Source organism: Pogona vitticeps, chromosome 6 (genome assembly GCF_051106095.1).
Source record: "Pogona vitticeps strain Pit_001003342236 chromosome 6, PviZW2.1, whole genome shotgun sequence".
NCBI lineage: Eukaryota > Metazoa > Chordata > Lepidosauria > Squamata > Agamidae > Pogona > Pogona vitticeps.
This window is the reverse complement of record NC_135788.1, coordinates 110,138,572-110,158,695: the sequence shown is the minus strand read 5'-3', so window position 1 is coordinate 110,158,695 and position 20,124 is coordinate 110,138,572. Positions and strand designations below refer to the sequence as shown.

Genomic DNA, 20,124 nt, shown 5'->3' with positions numbered 1-20,124 from the left:
TCCCTGTTCCATCCCTCTTTCTTTTGAAAGGTGGACTACAAAGCAGACGAGTGGCTGATGAAAAACATGGACCCCTTGAATGACAACGTGGCCACTCTTCTCCACCAGAGCGCAGACAGGTTCACGGCAGAACTTTGGAAAGACGGTAAGGTCCTCGAGAAGGAAAAGAACTAGCCACTGCCTCTCTTTAATCTGAGCTTCTGCATCTTAATAAGAAAATGGTTGCTTATGGAAAAAAAAAGATGGCTGGTATATCTTCGATGTGCCTTATCGTAACTTCTCAGGAGTGCTTGAATCTCTCTGTCGCTGCTGGTACTAACCACGTTGCTATGTGCTGTTTCTGTCTTCTTCTCTCCTTGACCTGTCTCTTCCCTCCCACAATGGATGGCTTTGTGAAACTTCACCTCCCCCTCTCCCCATGTGCCTCTCCTGTCCTCTCCTGCCTCCAGAGATCCAGAATATACAGAAGGTGTATTTCTTTGACAGCTATGCCGTGGCACCACAGGGTCCAGCGGAAAGTACGTTTCTTCCCCACATACAAACAACACACCACTTTCTTATAATGAGGGAAGGGTTTGTGTGTTCTTATGAAACGGGGGGAAGTCTACCTGTCCGTCCTAATTTCTGTATTCTCTAGGCCAGTGGTAACCCAGGTGTTCTTGGACTGCAACTCCCAGAAGCCCTTGCCAGCACAGCTAGTGATGAAGGCTTCTGGGAGTTGCAGTCCAAGAACGTCTTGAGGAGCCCAAGATTGGGAACCACTGTTCTAGGCAGTGCAGCTGTGGTTTAATTTACTCATAGTAGGAACTCAGAAATACATTGTTCAAAGTGATAACATTCCTTTTTGGATAATAACTTTACAACCCCTGTTACTTTTTAAAAGTTATGTGACATTTGACAACATTGTCAAAACTCATACCCCCAAAATTTTTTTTGAAGTAATAGGTAACTCATTGCTTCTAAATGCTATTTGGAAAGGGGGAATTTGGGGCCACTGTTGAAGGTGTACAGCAAAAATTAAACTATTTTTTAGTAACATGTCATTGTTCAAATTAAAAATTACGTAGTGAAAATAGCATTCTAGACTCTGCTATATATATATTTTTTGAAGGGAGTCTTGCCATATTAAATATTACTTTCTCTCCAGCCACCAGTATATTTAAGCAACACAACCCAAGGGACATGGTGGCACTGCGGGTTAAACCGCAAAGCCTCTGGGCTGCAAGGTTGAAAGATCAGTAGTTCGAACCCACATGATGGAGTGAGCGCCCATCATTTGTTCCAGCTCTTGCTAACCTAGCAGTTCAAAAGCACATAAAAATGTGAGTAAATAAATAGGTACCACCATGGTGGGAAGGTAGTCTAGTCCTGCTGGCCACGTGACCACAGAAACTGTCTACAGACAAAACGCTGGCTCTACGGCTTGGAAACGGGGATGAGCACTGTGCCCTAGAGTCGGACACGGCTGGACTAAATGTCAAGGGGGACCTTTTACCTTACAACCCCAAAAATTGCTTGTAGACTTTGAGAATAAAACCCCAAAGCATTTTCCCACCCTCTGCGGCGTCACCTTTCCACTTAGCAGCTGAGCCCAGGGCTGCTTTGGTCACTTCTGAGCCAGTGGCAGCCTGGAGGGTCCAAAGAGTCCTTGGCCATCCAAGGCCTTTTGGATAGATGAGGCTACATCAGCTACATGCTGCTGGACTAATAGAGCTTGCTACTGTATGCATAACCTTGTCTTCCAAACTCCCACCTGCTTTCCTGTAATCTAGATAGTATAGATGAAGAAAGGGGAGGAGGTGGACTGGACTGGAACCTTGAACAACCTTTCTTTTGAGGGCTGCCAAAAGTCCCTGCTAATGTCTTCTAGACATGCGATTTTGAATGTTCAGTGTCTTATTCTGTAGTTCCACCAGCGTAGCAGGAGTGTTGTCACTGGCAACAGCAAGTTGTCTCTAATGAAAAGTTTCCTACTTGGTTTGCATGCCATTCATGTGCAGTAAGATTAAGTCAACTCAGAATCAAAGCCGGAAACCTTTGATGATCTGCTCTCACTGTTGTCGTCACTCCCATTATGCTGATGGAGCTATGGAACAGGATACTGGCAAAAAAATGGGTGGGGAAATAGGAGCTCTGTTTCCCTTCTTGTACAAGGGATCGTTGGAACATGGTTTGTTTATGTTGGAGGGGAGCGGAAAGGAGGGAGGGAGAAAGCCCACCGTTAATTTTTGTTCCAATGGGAACAAAAGTCTACTACAGGTAGGCTAGCTGCGAGGTTAAAAAGTCCTTTTTCCTGCTCCCTAGTGGACCGGATTGTAGGTCTGGACCAGGTGAGTGGGATGGGAGACCTCACCTTTGGTGCCTCGTACAAGACGAAGAAGGGAATGTTCCGGACCGTGGGGCAGCTGTACAAGGAATCTCTCTCCAAGCTCATGTCAACGCTACGCAACACCAACCCCAATTTTGTGCGCTGCATCATCCCCAACCATGAGAAAAGAGTGAGTTTTTCATACAGTGAGTGCTTTAGGGCCTGTGATGAGCACAGCAGGATGAATACGTTTAAGAGGGAAGACATGAAAGATGTTGTGTGACTTCATCTGAAGGGAGGAGAGCCGCCTTTTGTGTCAAAGAAGGCCCAACCCTGGCTTTGTGTGGAGGCCAAGACTAGATTGGAAAGGGTTTCCTTGGCTGAGATGCTATGTTCTTAGCCGTAGGGGTGCTTTTTGGTGCCCATTGTCCCCACGAGAAGAAATCTATTCAGGCAGCTTAGTTGAGTGGATCAGAGGAGAAAAGGAAGAAGAGAGCATAGCTGCATGAGAGTATGGCGTAAGAAACTTTAAAGAAGGGAAATAATCAGAATGTAGTAGTTAGAGGGCCAGACGTCAGCTAGGCAGACCTCATTTGACTGCCCACCCAACCATTCCATTCTTGGGGGACTAGGTTTGTCATGGACTCGTCATTGGTAGAGAAAAAAAAAGAATTGCCAGCCCCAAAAGATGTTGCCCTGGGCTCCTTGAAGGAATAACAACAACAATCATCATGTGCTGTCAAGTAAATTCTGACTTAACAGTGACCCTTTTCAGGGTTCTGTAGAGAGTATACCATTCCTGCCTTCTGGGACTCTGCAGCTTGCCCAAGGCCACCCAGGCTGGCTCTCCTTGCAGGAGGCACGGTGGGGGAATTGTACTTCCAGCTTCCCACTCAGCTATCTGCCCCCTGCCTCTTGGAAGGAAGGGACAGGTGTTAAATCTTAGAGAGAAAAGAAGAGAAATTAAAAAGCGAGAAAGTAATGCTTCAAGGCTGGCTTCTAAATGTGGTGAGCCCCTACCCCAACCCTTGAGAACAACGTCCAGGTCTCCGAAGCGTTCCTCTCAAGCCCAGTTTCTCCTGCCTCCGCTTACAGGCTGGAAAGCTGGAGCCTCACCTCGTGTTGGACCAACTGCGCTGCAACGGAGTCCTGGAGGGAATTCGCATTTGTCGGCAGGGGTTCCCCAACCGCATCATCTTTCAGGAATTCCGGCAAAGGTACCTATGGGCTCCGTCTTACCAGTGTGCCTCTAGGGAGACTCTCCTTTGTACCTAGAGCTTTTCCTTGTTGCTTTCCATGGAATCTCAACCTCACCCAGTATCATCTTTAGTGGGATGATTGGCGTGTAGGTCCCACGTGGTTGCACTTCCACAGTTTGGGGTTTTTAACCTGGTTTTTAAAAATATTTTCCTGACAGATATGAGATCCTAACACCAAATGCCATTCCCAAAGGATTCATGGATGGGAAGCAGGCCTGCGAGCGCATGGTATGTGTGGTTTGCGGGCTCGGATGGTCTGAGACCCTCTAATCCAGTTTTGGAAAACCAGGGGGAATGGATGGTGAAGGGTCTTCCATGGTGTCTTGTCTGTTCCCTCCCCACAGATCAAAGCCTTGGAGTTGGACCCCAACCTCTACCGCATTGGCCAGAGTAAGATCTTCTTCCGGGCCGGGGTTTTGGCTCACCTGGAAGAGGAACGGGACCTGAAGATTACAGACATTATAGTATCATTCCAGGCAGCGGCCCGGGGATACTTAGCCCGCAAGTAAGCACTAAGCTATCACTGATGTGAATGGCCAGCTGCCAACGACTTGTATTCTCTGGAAAGGGATTTATTAGGAAAAAGGTGCTGGAATTCCCTACAGATGTGCAAAATGTGCACAGGATCTGCAAAGGTGACTGGAAGTTGAAAGTAGAGGTAACTGAAATAGAAGATGAGCTGGTAAGACTATGCTAGGACTTCAGACGGGAAGAGGAACGGGCATGATTGAATGCTTCTTCATGCAGAAGAAGTCCACTCTGGGGCAGAAAGTGGTATAGTACTCATTTTCTGCACAGTGAACAATGTTGTCCTCCTCTATGCATACTAACATAGCAGAATATAATGTAACAGAACATATATGCTTAGATATTTTGATATATCTTATTACAGACTTTTTAAAAAGACTTGCAAGGACATTATTACAAAAAGCAATGGACTCTTCCTATTGTAATACCATTGAAAGCCCCAAAAGAAGACAGTGTCAGGTCAGAAGGTCTTGCGCTTATAGTCACAGCTAAAAAATAAATTGGAGCATCATATGGGGTGGGAGCCACTGGAAGCCTGGGAGGACAGGACAGACTTTGCCCAGCATCTCTGCAGAAACCAAGAGTGCTAGAGAAGGCCTTGGATTGATCTGTTTGTTTTGTTCACAAGAGAGTGAAGGTGGGGCATCATTGGCCCTTCAGACGTTGCTGGAGTACAGCTCCTGTCACCTGTCACCCTTGGCCGTGCTGGTTGAGGTTGACGGGAGTTGTAGTCCAGCCCATTGTGGAGGGTGCTGGCTGGGAAAAGGCTAATAGAGGAGATTGCCCCCAATTGCCTTGCCAGCCAGGGCTTGACATCTCCCCAACCCCATGTAAACAGTGCCTGTTATGAATCAGCAAGGGCTTATTCCACTCACTGGCCAGGGAAAAAGCAAAAACTTGTATGATAGGTGGCGGCTCGCAAAATCCCCACCTAAGTTTCTTAACCCAGGCTATCCACGTGAAGCTAACTATCTACGCACATGGGGGGGGGGGCGCTCTTCCTTTCTTCTACCCTCCCAGGGCTTTCATGAAGAAGCAACAGCAGATGAGTGCCCTCAAGGTCATGCAACGCAACTGTGCCGCCTACCTCAAGTTGCGCCACTGGCAGTGGTGGCGTCTCTTCACCAAGGTGAGCCAGAACAGAAGCCAGGTTGGTAGAGCTGTGCGCCTTTAGCCTCTTAAGTAGGTTGTATAAAAGGCCATAAAGTATGAATAACTCTGGCGTCTCCCACTGTAGCCCTGCTGCACTGGCAGAAAGAAAAGGTTTCAGAAAGCATCGGTTTGTCCTGTATCTGCCGCTTCTGTGTGTCAGTGAATCAAGTGCCAGGCCCTCAGGATTGTAGGGAGAAGTATGTGCCTATTATGAGGCTTCGGGAGCCAGAGGCACATACTTTCAGTCCTTCCTGCCCGCTACCAGGTCTTGCTCCTTTCCTTGGCCTTTCTGGGCGTTAAGCGGAGTTGATGTTAAAGCGAAAGGGATTTGAGATAGCCCCGATCCCTTCCTCACATGGCTGACTCAGCCCCCTGTCTTCGTCTTTCTTCAGGTGAAGCCCCTGTTGCAGGTGACGCGCCAGGATGAGGTGATGCAAGCGAAAGCTCTGGAGCTGCAAAAAGTGCAGGAGAAACACATAAAAACCCAAACGGACCTCAAGGAGCTGGAAAACAAATACCAGCAGGTGAGCAAATAGAGGGGGCAGCCAAGAACACACCGCCTGCTGCCGTACCCCTTAAGCCCACAATTCCACCCTGTACTGCATCCATACTTTGAGTTGAAATTCTCTTCTACTTCCTTGTTATTTTCCCTCTAACCAGAGAGTCCACAACTCCTCCTTATTAGCCTTCTCTCCTGCTGTGTGTTGATTCTCGATAGGCTTGCTAAAATCTTCCTTTTGATTTGATAACAGTATGTTTTCCTTCTTCTGTTGCAAACATCACACTGAACATCTCCTGTTACATTTTGCATCAAGCTTCTAGTCTGTACTGTTAAATATCTCCCTCCAATAAATACCACCTCCCTCCAATCCTCTTTACACCCGTTACATTTTGCATCAAGCTTCTAGTCCATACTGTTAAATATCTCCCTCCAATAAATACCACCTCCCTCCAATCCTCTTTACACCCTGGACAAGCTGACGTCTGGGGTGCTGTAGCTCAGTGGTTGAATGCCTGCATTGCCTGTAGAAGATTCCAGCTGCCATTGTTTCTGTTTCTAGTTTAGAAAGGTCTCACGAAGCAGGGCTGAGGAAGAATCCCCGCTTGCAAGTTTTATAGCTTCCCAGAGTTGACAGCGCTTAAGAAAACTCTTTAAGTAAAGTCATGACTGTCCCTCCTTGCTTCCTACTCCCTGGTAGCTTTCAGAGGAGAAAACCATTCTGGCCGAGCAGCTGCAGGCTGAGACGGAGCTTTTTGCTGAAGCTGAGGAGATGCGGGCCCGGTTGGCAGCCCGGAAACAGGAGCTGGAAGACATCCTTCACGAGCTGGAGTCACGCGTGGAAGAAGAGGAGGAGCGATGCCAGCAGCTGCAGGGGGACAAGAAGAAGATGCAGCAGCACGTCCAGGTGTGAAGGTGGGGTGGTTGGAAGAGCAGCACCAAAGGGAAGGGATGTCCCCCCCCCACCGCCCCGTTTCTCTGAGTGGAACAGAATTAAATTGGTACACTAGGCCCTCTGTAGGGGGTGGGTGTGTTTACCGTAAAATATACATGTGCACCTTGCTTTGTGACTTTGCTGAAGAAATTCACTTGAGGCAAACATTGCAGTGGGCACACCAAAAATATATATATATAATATTGGTCATAACTAGCTTGGTTGTTATGCATAAGGTAGGCTTGGTTGCTTGGTGGTTCTGTGGCTTGTGATGCTCCCTTTCTGGAAAAGCTGACCTGGCCCCATCCCATTTAAAAAAAATACAAAACTGACTTTTTGTTCAGAGAAGCTTTCATGGGTCATTAGAATGAATTTTTCTGACTACCTTGTTATGTCCAGAGCACTCAGGTCCCTCTGTTTTCTCATAAGAATTGCCCTGCAAAGCAGGGAAAGGGTCAGGTAGTAATTGACTCGAGGTAATCCAGTGATTACGACTGAATGGGGATTTGAACCCAGGTCTGCTCATTCTATTCAGACATGCTGATCTACGTACCGGACTATCCTCTCCATTCTAAATTTGGATCAGGACACCTGTCATTAGACAATAGCATTCCATAAACCGCTGTTCTTCTGATACTATAACTCTCATTAGCCTATCTAGCGTGGCCATGCTGCTTGGAATGATGGGAACTGTAGTCCAGTATTTTCTGGAGAACCCAAGATCTGCGAGAAGCTATGACAATGTCTCAAATATTCATTAACTCTCTTCTCCCCACCCCCTTCCTCCCTCTTTTTCCCTTCTAGGACCTTGAAGAGCAACTGGAGGAGGAAGAGGCTGCTCGGCAGAAGCTGCAGCTGGAGAAAGTGAGCACAGAGGCCAAGCTGAAAAAAATGGAGGAGGACCTGCTGGTGCTGGAAGACCAGAACTCAAAGCTGCAGAAAGTGAGTGTGGGCTTCCTCTGTCTCTTCCCCCCCCCCACTCCATTGCTAAGGAAGGTTATTCATAGGATGTACATGTGCATACTCATGCGCTGCAGACAAACCTTTGGCCATCTAGGCCGCATGTGCAGTCAGCAGCCTGGGGAACCCCACTCATGGTTCCTACTCGCAATACAGAGACTGACGATCATGGTTGAGAGGACCGTACGGAGGCATGCCCTCTTTTGGTTCATCTCAGTCCCAGCCATGTCATTCCTACACGTCAATAGGCAATGAGGAGAATGGTTAAACTTCCCCATCCATGCATGCTGAGATATTGGGTGGATGGAGGAAAGGGGTGTGTCCGTGTTTGTGCACATACATTTGTGTGCACTTACACTGTTCCCAGCACACTGTCTGGCAAGGCATGTGGCCTTTGGGCTAAAACTGAGGACATGCCCCCCCCCTTGTCTAAACTGCTCATGTGTCCCACCCATCTAAGCTGAACATGTAGACTTAATGACTGCTAAAAAAAGGAAGGCCAGTTTCAGTGTGTGAGGAGCTGTTTTCCTTAGGAGGAGAAACAGGCCTTAACTCTACAGCTGTGGAGCATTTCAGAAGAAGATGGAGAGTGGAATCTGAAAGAGAGTATTTAAGAGTAGTGGCTTATGGAAAAGGTGGCCCCCTGGGAGAGAGGAACCAGGTTTCCTTTTTCCTCTTCTCTTTCCCTCTCCCACCACGTTCTGGGTTGATTTTCCTTTCTGGTTGTTGCTTCCCCAGGAGAGGAAGCTGATGGAAGAACGTCTCTCAGAATTCACTTCTCATATGGCGGAGGAGGAGGAGAAGGTGAAGAGCTTGTCCAAACTGCGCAATAAATACGAAGCGGTCATGGCTGACATGGAAGGTGCGCCAGGGAACGGGCCAGTGTGATGGGCAGAGATGGACCACCAAGGTTCTGCTGCTGGCAGTTCAAACAGTGGTGGGGAATCTCACTTTCACTTGTCCAAAGAAACTACATTGATTTCATAAGGACTGGCACTGCTTGGAGAACTATGTGCTTCTCTGGCAAGGGAGGTGTCTGTCCCCAAACCCCAAGACTGCTCAGAAAATATCTTTTAGTGGGATGGAGAATAACTTGAAGGTCACCAAAACCACTGGGAAAAATTAGATTTTGGACTAGTATCTCCCCAGATCCTCTGGCCATTGTGGTCACTGGCTGTGCTAACTCCAGAATTCTGCGAGGTGGACTCCAAAAAGATAAATAAAAATAAAATAAAAACTTTCCGAACTGTGGACCGTACGTTAGGAGCACATACACGGATGGTTTGCAGAAGGCCCCAGATTCAATCTGCAGGACCTCCAGTCAAAGAATATCCAGTAAGATCTGTTCAGCAATGGAATAGATCACCTTGGTGGGTCTGGGGTGAACTCTCCTCTACTGGAGGTTTCTAAACAGTTTGGGTGGCCTTCTGCCAGGGATGATTTAGCTGTGGGTTCTTTCATGGATAGGAGATCTGAGTAGATGATTGTTGGGGTATCCCTCCAATTCTACAATTCTGAGATCTCTCATAGGATGCTTGTGAAAGGAATCTTGTAGGAACTCCTGAAATGTCACAGTTGGGATCCTTTTGCTCTCGAGAGCTTGATGAATTGATGTCTACATCATACTTCATCATTGGCCAATGGTGGGTATCAGAGTTCCACAACACCTAAAGGGTCACAAGCTCACCAGCCATGAAACCAACCAGTTCAGAGTTGTGGTGTAATCCTTCGAGTCCGATTTGATATAAGAAAGCTTCTTGAGTGCACGTGTTTCTATCATCCTTCAGGGCTCTCCCAAATTATGGGATCCTGTTCCCTAGCCTGACATTCCTGTTTATTCTCCCCCTACCCCCACCCTAACTTCCTCCCCTCCAGATCGGCTGAAGAAGGAAGAAAAAGCACGCCAGGAGCTGGAGAAACTGAAGCGCAAGCTCGATGGGGAGGCCGGGGACCTGCAGGAGCAGGTGGCAGAACTGCAGCAGCAGCTGGAGGAGCTCCGTCAGGCCTTAGCAAGAAAGGAGGCTGAGCTGCAGGCAGCCCTAGCCAGGTAAGCAAGCCAACTAGAGATGGGCATGAAGCTCGGGTCAGAGGTTCTGTGCTGATTTGTCAGTGTGGCACCATAGGTGTCATGTGTTCCCTTCTTCCACCCCACCAGCCGGCTCCCCATTCACCAGCTGGTGTGTGCTACTTTTCTCCTGCTCTTCGTGGAATTGTCCAGTTGCAACAGGAGCATAGACTTCCCTTCTCTGCCTCCTCTGGCAGCTGCCCACTGAAAGGCAGTGCTGCAGGAATCCTAGTCCTTGCCTTCTCAACTGAGTCAAGGAGAACCTTGGAAACTTATAATTGTCTAACGAAGCTGGGTTGCTGAACTACAGTTTTAAGGCTTCTTTAAAGAGAAGCCAAGATTGTTCCTCGTGGTAGTAGATAAAAGGCTTGGATTACATTCAGAGGGCACAAGTAGAGATGGGCACGAACCTCAGTTCAGAAGTCTGGCCCAATTCATTGCTGCACTCAAACAGGTATTGTGTGGACACAGCGCCCTCCTGCCTCCCTTGTATGCTCGCCCATTCCTTGGGTGATGTGCACTTCCTCCTCCACCTTCCCATCGCAACTACCCACTCACCTTTTGCAGTGTGCTCTTTCCTCTTCTGCCTCCTCTGTCAGCTACCCACTCAGATGAGGAGGTGGGGCAAGGATTCCTGTAGTGCTGCCTTTGAGTGGGCAGCTGATGGAGAAGGCAGAAAAGGGAAGAGCACGCAGCAAAAAGTGGCTGAGTAGTCATGCTGGGGAGGCAGGGAAGGAAGCACACATTGCCTGAAGAATGGGTGAGCATGCAGGGGAAGGTGCCATGCCTGCACAACACCTGTGCGAACTCAGCAATGAATTGGGCTGGACCTCTGAACCAAGATTTGTGCTCATCTCTAGACACAACTTCTCCTCCCTGTGTTTCTGTAGCATCCTCCAAAAAACATTTTGCTTTCCTTCTCTCCCCTTCTGGATGCTGTTTGCCACTAGCTTCCCCCAAACCTACGTTGGTCTCCCCTGAGTCTGCCCTCCCTTTTTTTTCTTTCCCCTCTGACCTTTCCTGCCCACCTTGCAGAGTGGAGGACGAATCAGCCCAGAAGAACGCCGTGTTGAAGTCCCTCCGTGAGCTACAAGCTCAGCTGGCAGAAGTGCAGGAAGACCTGGAGTCCGAGAAGGTGGCCCGTGCCAAGGCCGAGAAACAGCGGCGTGACCTGGGCGAGGAGCTGGAGGCACTGAAGACAGAACTCGAGGACACGCTGGACTCGACGGCTGCACAGCAAGAGCTACGGTAAACGACCGAGATGTTTGGGGCTGGCTTCACCCTTGGGATTGCCCTGTCTTAGTCAGAAGATGTGGATGTATAAACTACTATTGTTTTATTACTGAAAACATCTTAAACTCCACCTTTCTTCTTAAAAAGGGCCCAAGGTGGCTTACATCATTAAAAGTCAATATTTAAGGCTGAGAACAATGAGTATAGAGAGGCAGCTTAATCCTTAAAAGACACTATTAAAGCTAAAAACAATAAGTATTCATATATTAAAGTATTAAAAAGGAACAAACAAATGCCATTGTGCATAACAATCAATTTTAAAAATTCCACTCAGGCAAGTCAGTCACTGAGGGAAGGCTTGCCTGAGGAGAAAAGTTTTTGCCTGCTTGTGGAAGGATAGTCAAGATGGGGCCAGTCTGGCCTCCTGTGGGAGGGGGTTCCAACGTCTGAGATCAAACTGCTGTTCCTGGGAATCTCTGCTCTGATGTCCCCATGTGTGTAATCCCCATCTAATGTGCTGAACCTGTCCTTCCTGTTTCCCCCCACACACACACACACACACACTGTGCAGGTCAAAGCGTGAACAGGAAGTGACGGAGCTCAAGAAGACCATTGAGGATGAAGTCAAGGTGCATGAAGCGCAAGTGCTGGAGATGCGCCAGCGCCACACGAGCGCCCTAGAAGACCTGTCAGAGCAGCTGGAGCAGACACGCCGGGTAGGCAAGCTGAGAGATGGGGGGGGGAAATACTGGAACAAAAGGGGGTGGGTGGGCTCTGGGAATTTAAAGGCAGTGCTGGGGAGAAACAAGTGACAAAGCTGACTGTAATGAGCTACATGCTAGGTAGCAGTCATAAGGGGCACAACAAAATCACATTTTGTTACTTTTAAGCTCCCATTTTGATGGGACTTCCGAGTTGTAAGCCATTATCTGACCTCTCCTGTCCTAAGCACCTCCTTTCCCTCAAAGCAGCAGAAAAAAAGGTATAAGTGAAACAACCAACAAACGGATGATGCCTTTTGAAAATGTCAACCAGTAACAGCAGTGAATGGCTTTCTACATGTTGCAATGCATAACTGCAGGACTTAAAACAGGCAGGGTTTTTTTTAACGACAGCTCCCAGAAAATTTCTCCAGGCTCCGAGTAACCGTAGTGGATTTAACTATGAAGAAGTAACCTTTTAATCTCTGGTTAAGGGATGTAGTAGGTTAACATTTGGGTCATAGAACCTTTGGTCCTCCAGATATTTTGACCACGGCATCTACAGTCAACTCTCCGCTGTGCTGGGTGAGAATTCCGGGAATTGAAGTTCCAGACAGGGAGACCGATAGCTAAAGATTCCCCCAGCCCTACTTTGAAGAGCTTGGGCTGCTGGTTTGTGCAGCTTTGGGGTGGGTTGTGAAGATGCAGTGGCTCAAAATGAAATCGTTTTGTATTTAGAGTTCACTCATCCTATAATATAAAATTCAAATGAATTGTGGAGGGTCAAGGAGTGTCTTATTCACTGGTTTTTGTAGGGGATCTTTCTGCCTTGATAAGTTGGGTGAATGCTCTTTTAATTAAAAAAAAAAGTATGGGGAAGTGCCTTTGACTCTCCCAGCCTGTTGGCCCAGAAGTAAATCCTGCTGAACTCCTAGTCAGTGGGATTGGGATCCTAGCCTTAGTTTGCTCATGAAGAGAGGCATCTCTTCTCACATCCACCTCCTTGTTGCCCCCCCCCCCCAGTTCAAAGCGACACTGGAAAAGACCAAGCAAGCCTTGGAAGGGGAGAATGCTGAGATGCAGAAGGAGCTAAAAGTCCTCCAAGGAGCCAAGCTGGAGTCGGAGCAACGGCGGAAGAAGCTGGAAGGCCAAGTCCAAGAGCTGCAGCTCCGGGCCGCCGAGAGTGAAAGAGCCAAGTCTGAGCTCACGGAGAAGCTGGGGAAGCTGCAGGTGTGTCTGGATGGATGGGTGGGAGATGTGCTTGGCCAGGCGGTCGCCTTTCAGGTTGCCTTCTCTGGCCCCACCAGGCATCAGTTTTCAGGGCCTTGTTCCCAAGTCTCCTGCTTTCCACTCTTTACCTCAGAACACCCGTAGATCTATTAATGTGTCTGTCCTGAAGTTGTGCCAAGCCAGTGCACAGAACCCTGCATTTAGAATGGATTCCCTTGGATACTTTGGGAACCTGTGTTTCCATCCTCAAAGCAGGCCTTCCCTTCTGTTGTTGCAAATGTTCAAATGCCGCTGTTGAGTTGATAGCTCCTGTGGCCAATTCGTCATCTAGCGATTGCCTTCTGGGGATGAGCCTCTTTTGTTCCTAGCTAGCCTGGTCCTTGAAAATGGCAGAGACATGGTTTGCCCAAAGCCTTTCCGGCTTGATAGAACTGGCCAGAGTATGTGCTTTGCATCGGTCCAGTTGTGGAATTCTCTCCCAAGAGAAGTCAGGTGGGCGCCATCTTGGATACGTCTTCAGTAGATGGCCCCAGACTGTATTGTTTGCTGTTTGAAACCAGCTTTAAAGCAGACTCCTAGACTTGTTCTTCATCTGTTTTTAAAGAATATTGGCTTTCAAAATGAGGTTTTGGCCATTGCCTTTTATCTGTTTTTAAAGAACCTTTCTCTCTCTCTCTTGGATTGGTGCTTTCTTTTGCTTTGGAGGCCCTCGTGGGCTGCAAAGTAAGGTACACTTTTAATAAGCCAAAATCCTGTTGTGTTGTTACGCTGCCACAAGGGGAAGAGCTTAACTCACAGTATCAAATGGCTGCTAATTAATGAGTTCCAGTTTAGATTCCTGGTGATACACCAAGCCACCGAACAAGCAGAAGAATCCCAGCAGGGACTTGTTAATCATCAGCCACACTTCTTTGCTTCGCTTCTGCTATTTCCCTTCTGCTGGCATATTGATGCAATAGGATTTTAGCCATGTACTAGGACTTACGGAGGACATATTTATTGCATTGTTTTTTTTATACACATAATTATCCACCTAAATGTTGTCCATGGATTGATCCTTTGAGATGATTAGGAAAATGTTGAGTAGTCTTGGGATGGTAGATGGGCCAGAGACTATAGTACCAGAATGTTACAGAGTGGATGACAGCCTTAGCCAGCAGACCCTTGGAGCCGCAGTGGCAACCTCTGTGTAGTTAACTCTTGGGCTCTGTTTCTGATCCTTTTTGCTATATACTGTACAGTAGTTTGTTCCAGGTTCCCTAAAACAGCCTGATGCCTTAATTTTATTGGGCACTCTGCAAAACCAGTCCACCTGACTCTTGTACATGAAATGGAAGAGGCTGCTAATTTTATCCTTCACTTTCAGAGAGTAGGCTGTCATAGGACTGGCCCTAAAGACGGGAGGTAACCTGGCAAGTTGGGGTTCAGGGGAATGGTAGATTGTAGCAAAGTCAGAGGCTGTTTATTGTGGAAATAGCCTTGTTGCAGAACGGTCACCAACCCTGTCCAATCAACTGTTGGCTTGAGCTTTCGCAAACCATCCAGCTTTAATACTTTCCTCCCTACCCTTGAGAACCCGCAATATGCTTGGTTTCATAAGCAAGAAATGCAAGTTCTTCAAGATGGTGCATTCTGCGCAACCAGACACCAGAATCCTTGCTTGTTGGTAGATGCACAGCATACGCAGCCATGACCATATCCCTGGCTGTCCACTTATGAATGGTTGATGCTTTTGTTTCTTAAAATGCATTTTCACCTCCTTCCTCTTGACTCCCTTTGTCTCCTGTCTTTATCTTTTGGAAACAGAATGAGCTGGATGGCGTCTCGGGTACCCTAGGAGGTGCAGAGTCCAAGGCAATAAAACTTGCCAAAGACCTGGCCAGTGTGGAGTCCCACCTGCAGGATACTCAGGTAAGAGCGCACTGCCTTCCTTGCATCACCCAAAGGCCTCTACCCTTTGAGCAGAAGAGGAAGGAGTGAAGAAGAAAGGGCAGCAATTAATTGAATCTTAAGTGCTATTTTAAATCAAAACTTGGGCACAGATTGATAAAGTCTCCTTGGATAAGTCATAGATCCTTTTGACCTCCATTATCTGTGCCTATAAAATGGGAATAAATGTGACCTGTATCATAGGTTGGAGTGTGGAGGAACATTGATTGATCTGTAACGTCTGTGTGTTTCCAATACTGTAGATCAGTGGTTCTGAACCTTGGGTTACTCAGGTGTTTTTGAACTGCAACTCCCAGAAACCCCAGCCAGCACAGCTGATGATGAAGGCTTCTGGGAGTTGCAGTCCAAAAACACCTGAGTAACCCAAGGTTAAGAACCACTGCTGTAGATGAGTCTGCCCTAGTCTGCCTGTATGTTTAGCTGTTTTCACATCAGTGGAATCATAACATGTCAGTAAATAATTACAGTAAATTCAGTAAAAGAGGCTGTGACAGTCATAAAAGCATATCAGCACCAAGTTATCATAGAAATATACTTTAAAATCTGTTTCATTACTTTAAAACTCTTTAAAACAAGGAGGGTTTGGCACTGATGGTGCTCATGAGATAGCATGTAACATACCGTATTTTTCGCACCATAAGATGCACTTTTCCCCCACAAAACAGGGGGGTGGAAAGTCTGTGCGTCTTATGGAGCGAAGAAAACAGATTATATTTTCCTGTTTTCTTCTAAAAAATTGGTGCGTCTTATGGAAAGGTGCGTCTTATGGAGCGAAAAATACGGGTAATTTGAGATCCACCAGCAAGGAAATTCCACTCTATACCATGACAGTTTTTGCCTTGCATCGTAAAGGAGACTCAAAGCAGGGTTGCAAGCATGTCATCCGCTGAATGTCGCTGGATACCAGCTCCAGTCGTTCCTGCCTATGGGCCATGCAGGCAAGGGGCAGAAGGGTGTTGGAGTCCAGCCACATGTGAAAAGTGAACTCACCCCTTTTGTTTGGTAATTAAGAGTTGGATTAGCGGTTCCTTTACACTCAGGCCTTTTTTGGGTTCTCTAGGGAAGCTGTAATATTCTTGAGACCGGGGGTGTGCTGAGATCAAAGCTTGGAAAAGTCGTTTTGGGTGTTGTTGTTTTTTAGTAATAGCTCTTAGTCTCCCCAGTTAGGGTGGCCAGATGCTTAATGCTGTCATCCGGGAAAAATAACTTTTCATAGCTCTGGCTGAGAACTGGGATTCTTGGTTTTTCTTTGCAAGAAGGAAGATGGCTGGATTTCAAGACTCTGTTCTTCGCGAAAGGAGGACAGCTGGTAGCTCCTCACATGCTTTTTCCTCCTCGTGTCCTGGTCCCCTCCAATTTGCAGGAACTGCTTCAGGAGGAGACGCGGCAGAAACTGAATCTGAGCTCACGGGTTCGTCAGCTGGAAGAGGAGAAAACAGCCCTTCTGGAACAGCTTGAGGAAGAGGAGGCGGCCAAAGCCAACTTCACCCGCCAAATCCAGAGCTTGCAGCAGCAGGTGAGATGGAAAGAACTGGCAACAAAAGAAGCTTATGCCCCCAGCTTGCCACCACCTCTACCCCAGCAGGGGGGTAAAGCATTCTGGTTTCAGAAGGTTTTATGGAATGTGACTCTGAGCTTGGAACTCTTTTTATGATCTCTTTTTATGGATCACAGTTCCCAGAACCTGTGACCCATGTTGGCTGGGGGATTTGAGGAACCATCGTCCAAAAAAGCTGGCTGGACAGCTCAGTAGTTTAGGTATCTGGCTGCAGAGCCAGAGTTTGGGAGTTTGATCCCACACTGTGTCTTGGGAGAAGAGACAGCCTGTGTAGCCTTGGGCAAGCTGCACAGTCTCAGGGAGCCTCTAAAAGAAGGGAATAATAAATCACTTCTAAGTACTCTTTACTTGGGAAAGGGCTGCTGTAAGTCAGAAAGGGCTTGACAGCATGTGAGTATTATGAGTCCAAAAAGGAGAGAAAAGTATTTTATGAAATCTTTGCCAGGTTTTTAAATCTTGAGTAAACTGAGTATTGAAGGAAAAACTACGTCTCACTGTTTGGACTAGGAGAATGTAAATCCTGGACCAGTTCTCCCAGGTTTTCCCCCCTCTAGCTGCTCACAAAAGGGAAAGATGGCTTTGCTTCTCTGCCACCTCCTTCCTGTCACCGATGCTTGGAAAACTGCCTATAAACTTAAATAGCGCTTCAGTGGAGATGACATGTGTGGAAAATAACACGGCTGCTCCTGGGAGCTACAGGGAGACAGCTCACCCCCCACTTTCCAGTCAGAGGTTTCCTGAGAACATGGTAACAATTGTCGCAAAAGAAAACAAAGCTGATCTTTAGATAAATGCACGCTTTTCATGTTTTTCTTCTTCCGTGGTTTTAGTCCATCCTTGACGTAATGAGGAAAGAGAAAGATATCAGAGTAAGGTCATACAAGGAGGAGCTGGCTCTTCTTCCTTCATCCACAAAGCTCGTATCAACATGGCTTCCAATTCTCCCAACCTCCTTAGAGTGTCTGGGCTGTACATGACTTCCCCTGTCAAAATGTCCACAGGTAATGGAGACCAAGAAGAAACTGGAAGAGGATGCCGGCGTAGCCGAGTCCATAGAGGAAGCTCGGCGCCGGGCGGCCAAGGAACTGGAAGCCATCTCCTTGCGCTACGAGGAGCGGGTCCAGGCCTGTGACAAGCTGGAGAAAGGGCGCACTCGGCTGCAGCAGGAGCTGGACGATGTGACCGTGGCTCTCGACCAGCAGCGGCAGGTGGTCTCTGCCCTCGAGAAGAAGCAGAAGAAATTTGACCAGGTGAGGCTGATGTTTCCCTTTGAAGTCTCTCTGCCAAGCGGAGCTGCTTGTTCCCCCCCCTCCCAAAAATACTGCATTTTCTCTCTCGAGTTAGCTCAGTGAAGAGATCTCCTAAAACCTTTGCTGACCACAGTTATAGACACAGTGGATGTCAGGTTCTCCACTCCTTTCAGATTCATTTTCTGAAAAGGCCGTGTCTACCTTAAGATGAAAAACATGCAATCAAAACTATTCCCCACTTTCTCGTCCCGGAAAAAAAAAATTACTAAGTTATAATAACCACGTTCCCATCTAGGATTTGGAGCTGTTCTCCTCGCAACAAGGGGCATTTCCCTTGCCGCATTGGATGCCTTTCTTTCCAGATTACCTCCTCCCTTGGTAATCTGGGCCACATCAAGTGTCAGCTGGTGGACCAGAGGCCCCACAAACCCTCATTAGGGCTGTACAGCTATCACTAGGGGTCGTTTGGGGTGACATAGGGATGAAGGGGGGGAGGCCCAGTCTTCCACTACCCAGCAACTCCAACCCGATGGCCGTATCCCTGCCACTTTGAGCAGCACAGAAGGCAGTGATCATGCGCTGGAGAAGGGAGGAGGGTCAGTAGTGGTACCAGTGGCGGGGGGGCATCATGGGACCACCCCACAGCACACTTTGGGGAAGGTGAGGGTGCCCTCCAGGCTGCACCCCTGCTAGGTTGGGTCTGGCTTACCTCATCTTTGCAACTTGGGAGAGACTTCTGGCTTGATTTGGCAAGCTCAGGACTCTGCACCCTTCAGGGATCGAGCACGGGGTTGTCCACCTGGGCGTCAGTAAAGGCCTATTTGGGTTTCATGCAGATGTTGGCGGAGGAGAAGCTGATCTCGGCCCGCTATGCTGAGGAGAGGGACCGGGCAGAAGCCGACGCCCGTGAGAAAGAGACCAAAGTGCTGTCACTGAGCCGTGCCTTAGAAGAGGCGCTGGAGGCTCGGGAGGAGCTGGAGAGGCAGAACAAGCAGCTGCGAGCAGAGATGGATGACCTGGTCAGCTCCAAGGACGATGTGGGCAAGAATGTAAGTAAGCGCGGGCCAAGCCCCTGTTGGTGGGAAAGCAAGGGAGAGTGGGGTGATGTCGGACTGGGAGACCCAAAAGGTTGGCGCGAGAGTGGAGTCTGTAGCCTGTCCTTTTATTTTATTTTATTTATTAAATTTATACCCCGCCCATCTAGACACAAGTCTACTCTGGGTGGCTAACAATAAAAATGAAATAAAAACAATATAATAAAATAAAAAGCAACAATAGTAATATGGTTCAAGATGGGGGGAAAAGAAAAAATAATCAAGGAGGGAAAGCCTGCCTAAAGAGTCAGGTCTTAAGTTGGCTCTTAAAAATACCCAGCGAGGGACCCAGACAGATCTCTGGGGGCAGACTGTTCCAGAGGCGAGGGGCCACTGCCGAAAAGCCCTGGTTTCTTGTTCTTTCCCTCCGGGCTTCCCTCAGCGTTAGGCCCCTCAGCCTCCCTTCCTGGCTAGAATGAGTGGTTCAGGTAGATCTAGGTGGGAGGAGGCGTTCCACTAGATATCGAGGTCTAAACCGTTTATATGTCATCATTAACACTTTGAAATCAATGTGGAAACGAATGGGCAACCAGTGCAAGGCAGCCAGAGTGGGGGAAATATGCTGATATTTTCTCATCCCACTGAAAAGTCTGGCTGGCACATTCTGCACCATTTGAAGCTTCTGCATCAATCTCAAAGGTAGCCCCACGTAGAGTGCCTTGCAGTAGTCTAATCTTGAGATTACAAGCGCATAGACCAGAGTGGTGAGTGCCCCATCATCGAGATAGGGACACAGCTGGGCAATCCACCAGAGATGGAAATAGTCAGAGGGGACCACTGACGCCACCTGGGTTTCCATGGTGAGCGCCGGATCCAGATGGACCCCCAAGCTGCGAACCTCACTCTTCTCGATGAGAGTCCTTCCCCCAAAAGAGACGGAGTTTCCCAAACCACCAATGGAGGGGCCACTCACCCTCAGGACCTCCATCTTGTCCAGGTTCAGCCTCAGTCCATTCTCCTGCATCCACTGCAATACTGCTTCCAAGCAGCTGTACTGCAATGGATGCAGGAGTTTAGATCCTTACTCCCTTCTCAGAAGGAAAAGAAGCTCCTATTCCATGCTGCACCCTTATTAGAAACCTTAATCCGTTTTCCCTGGACACTCTTGTATTTCACACCCACACCCAGTTTAAAGACCCAGTACCCTTCTTTCTCAGCACAAGGGACGTGGTGGCGCTGTGGGATAAACCGCAGAAGCCTGTGCTGCAGGGTCAGAAGACCAAGCAGTCGTAAGATTGAATCCATGTGACGGAGTGAGCGCCCGTCACGTGTCCCAGCTCCCGCCAACCTAGCGGTTCGAAAGCATGCAAATGCGAGTAGATTAATAGGAACCACCTCGGTGGGAAGGTAACAGCATTCCGTGTCTAAGTCGCACTGGTCATGTGACCACGGAAGATTGTCTT

At 48.1% G+C, this 20,124-nt stretch overlaps 1 protein-coding gene across 9 annotated transcripts in view; it reads left to right on the top strand.

Annotated features, from left to right (window-relative positions):
* The window catches only part of LOC110081888 (myosin-10), a 68,816-nt gene that overhangs the window by 34,929 nt on the left and 13,763 nt on the right, over positions 1-20,124 (top strand). For 5 of the 9 annotated variants that reach the window (XM_020798996.3, XM_078377070.1, XM_078377069.1 and 2 more), the window contains 19 exons: positions 31-145; positions 450-518; positions 2,305-2,498; positions 3,404-3,525; positions 3,726-3,795; positions 3,912-4,072; positions 5,116-5,224; positions 5,640-5,771; positions 6,447-6,653; positions 7,485-7,622; positions 8,379-8,502; positions 9,516-9,687; positions 10,741-10,953; positions 11,510-11,654; positions 12,663-12,869; positions 14,676-14,780; positions 16,183-16,335; positions 17,379-17,627; positions 18,464-18,676. In XM_020798996.3, coding sequence (XP_020654655.3) covers positions 31-145; positions 450-518; positions 2,305-2,498; positions 3,404-3,525; positions 3,726-3,795; positions 3,912-4,072; positions 5,116-5,224; positions 5,640-5,771; positions 6,447-6,653; positions 7,485-7,622; positions 8,379-8,502; positions 9,516-9,687; positions 10,741-10,953; positions 11,510-11,654; positions 12,663-12,869; positions 14,676-14,780; positions 16,183-16,335; positions 17,379-17,627; positions 18,464-18,676 — 2,898 coding nt within the window. The remainder of the gene's footprint in view (positions 1-30; positions 146-449; positions 519-2,304; positions 2,499-3,403; positions 3,526-3,725; positions 3,796-3,911; positions 4,073-5,115; positions 5,225-5,639; positions 5,772-6,446; positions 6,654-7,484; positions 7,623-8,378; positions 8,503-9,515; positions 9,688-10,740; positions 10,954-11,509; positions 11,655-12,662; positions 12,870-14,675; positions 14,781-16,182; positions 16,336-17,378; positions 17,628-18,463; positions 18,677-20,124) is intronic. The other 4 variants (XM_020798995.3, XM_078377072.1, XM_072976784.2 and 1 more) reach the window with 1 other exon arrangement.